This window comes from Pleurodeles waltl, chromosome 5, assembly GCF_031143425.1.
Source record: "Pleurodeles waltl isolate 20211129_DDA chromosome 5, aPleWal1.hap1.20221129, whole genome shotgun sequence".
NCBI classification, from domain to species: Eukaryota; Metazoa; Chordata; class Amphibia; order Caudata; family Salamandridae; genus Pleurodeles; species Pleurodeles waltl.
The window spans coordinates 1,055,896,764-1,055,906,457 of NC_090444.1; the positions used below are offsets into that span (position 1 = coordinate 1,055,896,764).

General features: G+C 40.3%; 1 protein-coding gene across 10 annotated transcripts in view; it reads right to left on the reverse strand.

Annotated features, from left to right (window-relative positions):
• Window positions 1-6,067, reverse strand: part of EYA4 (EYA transcriptional coactivator and phosphatase 4) — a 614,551-nt gene extending 608,484 nt beyond the window's left edge. For 9 of the 10 annotated variants that reach the window (XM_069235264.1, XM_069235265.1, XM_069235270.1 and 6 more), the window contains exon 1: window positions 5,859-6,067. In XM_069235264.1, the coding sequence (XP_069091365.1) occupies window positions 5,859-5,933 (75 nt within the window). In that variant the 5' untranslated portion in view covers window positions 5,934-6,067. The remainder of the gene's footprint in view (window positions 1-5,858) is intronic. The other variant, XM_069235268.1, reaches the window with a different exon arrangement.
• Window positions 6,068-9,694: the final 3,627 nt, after the last annotated feature.

Here is a 9,694-nt window from a genome sequence, read left to right on the forward strand (position 1 = left end):
CAGTTGGAACATCGGCCGAGTAACACTAGTTTTGCACTAAGCTTTAAAAAAACTACTCATGGTTGGCTCTGTAGTAAAGAGTGTTGTACAATGGGTATGGACTAGTGGATGACAGTAGAGAGGTTGATTAATTAAAGTTGTAAATGCCAAAGAAAGTGAGAGAGATGTGGTCGAGTGCTTGAATAGCAATGTTATGTAATCTAAAAAGAGGGTGATATCAGATAAAGGCCTATTTACAAAGGCATGTGAACAAATGTACTCACATAGTACTCTTACATGCATTTGTGAATCGTCCCTGAGATGTCCACCTACCAATTGCTAAAGGTACGAAGAGGGCAAGGTGTTTTCTATTTGTACCAATTGAAAATGAATATTCCTGTTGGAGATATTTTGGGGCTGATTCAAAATGGCATGTAAGAACATGTAAAAAGAGAACTACAGGAATACATTTTAACGTACTCCAAAATGCCTTTGTGAATAGGCCTCATGGTATGTTAGATATGTAGGTATGCTTGTAACCAGGACTCACTGAGGACTTACATACTTTTTAATAAATTGTTTATTTACAGATTGTGTTTAACTCCGATTGGGGCTTTCTTCGTGCCTATAGACAATCCAACTATTTATTTTTGTGCTTCCTAACAGAAAAATAACAAGCATTTGCAATGCAATAGGTCTTCCACATTTGGAACACGTTAATTGTCATCTTTTGACAACAGTACCTACGAGCCAAAGAAAAAAAGGAGTGGAATCTGAGAAAAGATGGCTTAGCAAAAGAAAATAAAGTTAGTTACAAAATAAAAAATAAAAATAAAAACCTTTGCAATTTTGTTTGTCCTGCTGGGCACGCTTTTGCCAGTCACAAGCCTTCTGTTTGCAGGGCACTGGAATTTAGAACAAAATAGTACCTTGGTCATGTCAGGAGCAGATGACGGACATTAAGTTGAAATCAATAAATGCTTGATCCCTGCTCCACATAGAGGAACAGAAATGAAACCAGACATGCCTTGACAAATTACGAGGCTGTTAAGAAGAGTGCCACACAAATCAACAAATGGTGAGCGACCAGCAGGCTCCCAGCCCTTCACTGAACACAACAGTGTTTCGCATGCGCTCGCAGGCTCGCCCGTAATGAAAACTTTGTTAAAAAATTGGACCTACTAATTCAACTCCCAAATGACTAGAAGTCAGATATACAAGTCTATTGCTTGGTATTATTCAAGTTGTATCCTGCTTACTATCTTCTAAGAGCTGTGCTCTGTTATACATACAGGGTAGCCACCACCTCTGACTCTTCTAGTGGTATTCCCATCAATTATTTCAATATTACTCTGCACAACTAGCAGGGGTTTATTCCTTCACTGAAGACACCTTTTTCTGTGAGTCACACATTATTCATTTATTTCTATGACTATTTGCAATGGTCTTCAGATCTACTATCTGCTCAAACCTCCACTAGGCACTGTTTCTCTCTCTGAGGCTTCCAAAACTACCTGCTCTCACACACAGCTTCAAATCTATCAAGGAAAGTTAATATCAGAAATGAAGGCAGTCCTTCTTGCCCACATCCACTGCCTCGCCAGTTCACTATCAAAGTCCTCTGCCTCACGCAGGGGCACTTATAGAATCCCCTCCCTACAATGCAATATAATTATACTTTTATGTCTCACTCACTGCTGTGCAAACCAATACCACATACGGATCCCAAGAATACACTACACCACCATCTCTGGTGAACAAATTCATAGTTGCGTAAAATAGGTGCTTGCTTTAACATTCATTTCATTACGTGGTCTATGTAGAGTGATTGTTTTAGTGCTGTAGAATAGACACTACTTTCCCTTGATGCTGCAGAAAAGCTGTAGAGACTATTATGCAAACCGTTTCAAGCCACAACATGGATAACCTGATAATTTAAGTGCAGTTCATCGTGAGTGCATTCTGTCGTTCCACAAGAAGGAATAACGATGCATACTTCTATTTCGTCATTCCAGGTGCAGGCAAAATTTTACTTTAGCAATATAAAATGAACTGTCACGTGGTTTTCTGTGCTGCTGCAAAGGTCTCTTCTACAAAGAAGAGAGAAAGCAAAAGACTAGTATAGTCAAGTCAGCGTGACACTTAGGTGCACACAAGAACGTTAAAGTAATATCTTCCAGAGCAATAGTTTTATACACTCTGGAATACTAAAAGGAAGTAGAATAGACGTTTGTAATCGCCACAAGAGACAGAAAGCAAAAATAGTAATTATTTACAGCTCTCGAAATGACAGGTGTGCTATGTAGAGCACTATGTAAAAACAAGTTTATATATGACGCTAAAACGTAAATAAAAGAAGTTACTTGGACATATAATACAACCACACCAAAAATGCCATACTACCCTGATGCCTTTAAAGATTTCATTATTTTCTACAGGTAGTTCTACCTAATTTATTATATAGTTTTAAAATGATACATGAATTGATCGATATAGGGCTGAAATTGTAATATGCCTCTAGAAGTCTTCATTTGTAAGCCACAGTCATTCGGGGGAAGAAAGTGTAACAGTGCGGAACTCAAATTGAACTGCCGAGCAACCTTATGAAATATTTAACTTAATACACGTAAAAGCAGTCTGACACTAAAACGATTCCTTCCAGAAAGGACGAATTTGACTAAAGTTAAGGACTTGCAGGCCCAGTGAGGGTGACCATCCGTTTTCAAATCATTTAACAAAAACGTAAATTAACAAATGCATATTCAAGCACTGCCAGAACTATGTCAAAAACGGCTGCGCTCATTTTGTGAAATGTTCCTTAGCTTCTTACAATCATGATGATAGCAATTAGTCGGATCCACTTTGTCAAAAAAAAAGTTTCAAGAAACACTGCCTTTCGAAATTATGCTTGTCTGAACTAAGATCCGGAAAAAGTATTGCTGCCCCATTACGAATACGATTTAATTATGAAAACGGATCTCTTCCAGGTTGGTTCGTGCCAGAGAACGGTCGAATACAGACCATTACACAGGCAAGCAACAACGGTCGTGGAAAAAAAATTCTACTCTCCAGTAGGTGGGCTTTTAAATTGTTTTACACTGTTACATCTATAGAAGTTGCTGGAAAAATAAACTACTTTTGCCTACTCAGTTACTCAAGCAGCAAATTACTGTTGATGACTAGAATACATTTAGAAGGCTGGACAAATCGCCCATTAATTGCATTAGTTGAACCTTCTACCACTGGAGCATCTTACGTATTTGTTAGTAGTACAGCAGAGCTATCTATGTAGCCACGTGTAAAAACTGTTGCCTGTATGAATATGTAGACCTGTGGCTAGTGTTACTTACTGTGTGCGCCCCTACAGTATCACACTGTGGAATCGGGTATGGTTCGATGATGTCTGACAAGCAATTAACTCAGCTAGATCTCCTACAAGATGCAAGGCCGCCTAAATAATTGGATCTCTGGTTTAAACCCTTACCAAGGCCAAGTCATCAATTTACCACTTGGCGACATATAAAATGGTGTTTCTTTGGAACATATAATCATTTTGTTTACTGGCAGAGTTTAGCCGTCCATAAAACTACACCGTTTTGTATTCCTGGCTCGAATGAACAAGAGCCACTGGGCACCAATTTTCACTCCGATTTAGTGGCAGGTAATAGACAATCCATCAACTATACACCACTTTTCAACAGCTCCTTTACACAAAGTGCTAACCATTGGGATTCAGCAAGTTCAGCTCCTAATCTTACTATGTGTTGCAAAATTGACACAGAAGGAGCCATCCTTACAGGCATTTGCATGTCACTGCTTCAACTATAACTTGATAAAACAACAACATGGAGAGCAGCTACTTATTTTCAACATAACATCCACCCACTGTTCAGTCACTTACAATTACAAAGCCAAGCATATCGGGATACATTAATAGACGTGAAATTACAGTCACATATATAAAGGTGTATTTTTATAAAGATAAAGTATAAGTTCACTGCATATATTGAAATCTACATGTTTTCAGTCATATAAATGTCCACTAGTGAAATATATACATACAAATTAGCTGAGAGCAGAGAATGTTATTTTGTAAGTTTGCATTTGAACACATGGTGAGTAGACGACCAAGCCATCGTTGCAAGGCTTTGAGGGTCAAAATATGCTATTTGGTAGTTTGAGAGCCCGTGAGATAAAAAGCATGGAAGGTTAACGTTCTGATCATACGTAGAACGTGCACAGTAAAAAATAAAAGTTCAAAATCTTCTGGGAGCAACCGTTTATTTAAGATATGCAAAAACTACTATATTCGATCCCGCAGCTCCCCTTCGTCAAATATTATTTCATGCTGCTTCAATTATGCTCGGCAGAATTTCACTAATGTAGTCTATGGCCTTTTGGCATGAAGTCCAGTGAAGGTGGGAATGGGTCGAATGCCATAACATTACGGTGTTCTACGAACTAAATACGTTTTCTTCTCGGATCAGTGTATGCATTGTTCCTGGCTTCCTGGTATATTTAACAAAGATGATTCTTTTAAACACATCTTAACCCGTAGCGGCATGGTCGTATCCTTATACATGGAGTGAATAATGACGATGGAAGGCAACAGACAACAAAGTAGCAATTATCTAAACGTACACATGTTAGGTGTAAGTGTAAATGCACACGATGAGCACTAAATATTTCTTTAAATATTAAAATGTAAAGGATGAAATGGCGAAAATACTGACATAAACTATACAGAATTCATTTTACCCAATCTGCATATTTAGAGCGGGGAGTAAATATTTTCAAAGTGGAGATATTGCTACGCATATGAATTGGATGTACCTATTCTTATTTCGGCGGCACCTCTGTATTTCTTGATGGAGCAATTTAAAATATTTACTACTGGACAGTACCTAATTTTAGGTTTTAAGTGCCTTAACAGCTCTATGAAATATGATCAGCAGCTGCAAAGTGGAGCTACGCAGCATGCACTGAAGCTCTGTCGCCAGCATGGTTTCGAAGGTGCAATCCCTTCCAACCCCACACTCACTGGCCCTGCCTCTCTTCCAGAGAAGCAATGACAACTGGAATGCAGCAAAAAGCTGTACTCGAGTCACACAACATGCGGGGGCATTGGCAACAGCAAGATTGAGAACAGCGCACGGACTTCAACATAAGATACCCGTTCAAGCGGCTGTGTTATAAGTCGCGGGCTGGCTGGTCCGTCCGTGCCACCTCGCAGCAAGTGATCGCATTTCTCGTTATTAGCATGACTAACGCCGAACGTGTGTTATAGCGGACTTCTGAACTACGCCGTCTCAGCTGCGGCACCTCTGTCTCCCATGTAAACAAACTCTAGCGGCTCGCAGGCACATCTCACGTTCACGGCGTGCAAGAGTGCGTAATGTTGTGACTTTTTTTTTTTTTTAATTAAGCTGCAGCCGCGTCCTGAGCGAGCTGCTAGAAGCATCCTAGTCCGCTCCCGACGAGGAACCATCCACAAAATAAACGCAAGGGCTGCCTTCCAGGAATGTTACGTTAGACTTGTCTGCTTCAGGTTTTGGAGAGAATGTCCAGGGCGCTTGCTGACCGATTGTGCAAAAAGTTAGTCGATAATTTGCACGAAGTATCACTTTAGAACAATCGACATTTAATGAGGAACCGTTATTTTCTATACAACATGAGGACAAAGTGCAGATGCTACCTGCTGATCTAACAAGAGCCACAGAAACATGCTTTCGTTTTAGGGCAGAGGAATGCAAAGGGTGTAATGGTCAGAAAAGCGTGGCTAAAATAATTCCCCTGTTTCGTGCACCTAGCAACGTAAAATGCAATGTATGCCAAACCTTCCACATCAAGCGGTGGGGGTTCCCCAAAGTGGACCTTACCTCCCGCCTCCTGACAGAAGATCTTAAAAATCCGATTGCCTCTACTTTAGTTTCCAGAGTATCCGACTTCAACATATGGAGCAGCGAGAGACAGTGGGAAAGCTACTTCACAGTGATTGACATGCCATGGAAGGTACTGGGATGGGCTTACTAGTTGCCCCGCCTCACATATCCTGCCATTGGTTAAAAAAAATATATCCCGCCCCGGAAATGACTGCCCTCAAACAAACACCCCTTCCACTACTGCGCCGGAAGAGGCAATTAGAAGCCAGCGCTCATGGACCGGCATTCCAGGCAGTGCGCAACGGCTTTCTTAGTTTGCCTGCTAAGTCCGTGATGCCGCATGGATAAACTGAATTGGTGGTGCTCCTGACTCGCAAAACGGGCCAGAGCAGGCGTCAGACGCAGCATTCCTGGTACCTGCGAGCAGTAGTAAAAGAACACTTGTCACCAGTGCTTTAAATGGGCCGGTACTGAGTACCGGCACTTTTTTATTTTGAGAGGGAGAGTACCGGCCGTTTTCAAGAAAAACGTTATACTTTTAGCTGGAGAGTACCGGCACTTCTCAGAAACAAGTAGGTACTTTGGCACAGAGTACCTGCACTTTCACTTTTCCATTTCAAGCACTGCTTGTCACCCTCTCGTTGTCAGGGAACTCTTGGAGAGGACAGTACCTGACAGGAGGTGGCAGGGAAAGTGGTCGGAGCAGCTGTCCAAGCATCCCTGACGAGGATCGTGTTTCATTCGCAAACATGCCAACAGACCCTATTCGGGAGGGAGACTCCCTATTTTTGGCGCCAATATTGGCTTTATTTTGCCTTTCTCCTGCCTAAAATTGCCTGTGCTTCAATAGAACACAAGAGAGAAGATACATTATGCCAAGTTTTCCCAAATCTCCCACTTTCCTGTTTGATAATGTTGGCATGGGTGCATATCATAAGATGTGGGCGGAAGCAGGGTAGACTTGAGAGAGACATGTGGAGAAGTTTAGGACTGGATGATGCTGTTTGTTGGCAGCATCCCCCCTTCACCCCTGCAGATATTGAAGTTTCTTGCCTGTTGTAACTTGAGAAATGCTGACTATAATTAGATTGGCAAATTGAGGACATACCACAAAAACTGTTATCTAGAAGTCCCAGTCAGATAATTGAGGCTGAGTGTCTTAAACAGTGGTCTCTATATAACCTGCAGGTTACAAGTACCACCTAGGTTTAACAGAGTTTTATCTAAGAAGTTTCTATAATATCTCTTGCCACATCAGTAGCTGCTGATTAACAGAGCTTAAACTAATGGAACAGATGTCTTTTCTAAATTTTCTAGTTTTACTCCAAGGTGATGCTCACCTGCTTTGTCAGAGCACCTTGTAGTTTAGGCCACCATACACGAGGTCCGGGACCAAACTTTTGCGGGAGCATCATGCACAGACTCTCCCCCGCATCTACCCGGTCACCACCAGATGCAAGGAAACGCAATGACGTCAGGAGGCAGATAAGGGAAAGGTGTTGGGGAACAAACAATAAACTAAAAATACCAAGCTAAAATAAAAGGCTAAAACAAGTTACCAAAATAATAAACGTCCTGAGCAGGTGCTCTCCTGAGGTTCCCACGGACCCACATAATGCACCATGAATTTGAAACATTAGCATAGATGGCAGGATAGTTGATCACCCAAAACGGAAATTGACACTTTCTACCTTACTGGGATGCTCAGCACCTGCTTGCAGCTCAATACCAGGTTACAGCACCTGGAATACAGAGCACTCTGGTGTTAAGGCATCACAGTCTGACCCTCTCTGTTGTATAAGGCATGACATGGGATTACCGAACTTTAGCTGAACACGCTTTATGCATCAAACGTGACACACGTTATACACCATGCACACCTAGTAGAAGCATGCTCTCCACTCGTACTAGTTGGAATAATTCACACCAATGAATAGGTCACACAAATAAGTGTTTCACTCATGTTGCACAAAGTCAACAGTTCTTATTGTAATTGCAGAGCAATAATACACAAACGTAATCAATCTAGCGTTACCATCAAAAGAATGTCCTGCAACATTGTTTACATGCCCGAGTCTCTCAAGCAACCTGGGATACAGTGTTTTCTAGGCCAAATGTTCACAGCCAGCTGGCCAGGTAAATCACCCTCAATAAGTTCCCCCCAAAGGGGCATGGCAGCTGTGGGCCTTAAGTCCCAAGCATAAGTGCATAATCAAGGGCTACTTATCATAAAATAAGTTGTCAATCCTAAAATCAACAGCAAGCAGGATGTGATGCGCTGAGTAAGGTTTCCTTAATGCTGATAAAGCGTATTTTCATTAGGATTTTGCTTTACAATGAGGTCAATAAATCTTTTCACCCCCCCATAAAGGTGGAGAATTAGTTCAATCAGGGTCCCTTCAAACAATACAATTTAAAATGACACTATGACCAGTGGCCACACACGAAAAAATCGAGTATGAACTACAGGCTCAGACTCAAAGTACGTAGACAATTCTCAAAACAAAGCTATAAAGATACAGAATCACCATGGGTTGATCAAGGCGATGAAAAAGAGTCAAACAAATTAACATCAAAAGGACTAAACATTTAGCAAAAGCAATACAAAACATCAGAAGGATAATCCATGTACGGAAAACATGTGTTGTTCAGTTTTTTTGAGCTTTAAGGCAATTTAGAAATCATCTAAGTTTAGCTAATTATGGCAAGAGGAATCCCTACAGATGAACAAAAAGTTAACATGTGGAGCTAAACACTGGGAATAAAAGGTGAAAAGGAAAAGGACAAAAAGAATTTGGAACAAGCACTGGCAAAGCCAATAGGTTTCACCTTTGTTTTTTCTTTTGCATTCTATCTTACTTACAGGATTATAAATATTAAAAAAGGTTATAATAATGTTTGTTGTAAATTCGATCAACCTGTAATAGTTGTTTATGTTGTGATGTATGTTGAATTATTATCCCAGGGTTACAAATTTGTAACATGTACCTTATTTAATATGGCATTGTATTAGAGTATAATAATATGTAGTTAGTAAAGCACCACTGCATCTGCTGCACCATTCAAATCATGCCCTTTTAACTGCAAGGTAACCCCAATTGTGACTGCTGTTAAGTAGTAAAATATAGCAATATTTAGTGTTTTGGATGATCTATGACAACTTTGGGCCCTGGTGTCACTGCTCAAAACAATAACAGAGAGAGGGCCTCTCACTATAAGGGGACAGAGCACCGTACCTTATCCGAAATATCAAAAATTCCCTTTGGGTGCACACTGTAAACGTATCACTTCTTCCAAGCACATACATGCATACTGCGTTTGTACATCGACCAGTACCAAAACACCATATAAATCACATTTATAGGCATGGGGTATAAAAATACACTTCTTCATTTATCAAGTCCAATTTAATTAACAAGTGAGTTTTTGAGTCCGACCCCAATGATTCAAATGATATAAAATACAAAATCCAGCATCCTGCCCCTCAAGATGCCCAATATTTTAATAAAATCACGAAAAACAAATCCCCACAGAAAGTATAAAAACTGGGAGACCCAGATACAGAACAATATATTGAAAAAATGTCTAACATGCTCCAATGTAAAGACTTTTATAAAAAGGTATCTTGTAATCCAGAAACAAATTAAGAATATGATCATGGAAAGAAAGCTTAGAGCTTTACAACAAGAGGTTATTTGTAAGAAATAATTTGATTGCCTTACTCCAAAAAACACTAGACTTCCAGTCATTTAAGGTCTTCTGAAAATCCATAAGGATACCATAAATCCCCCTATTAGACCTATTGTCTCTATGATAGGTTCAGCAATTGAACC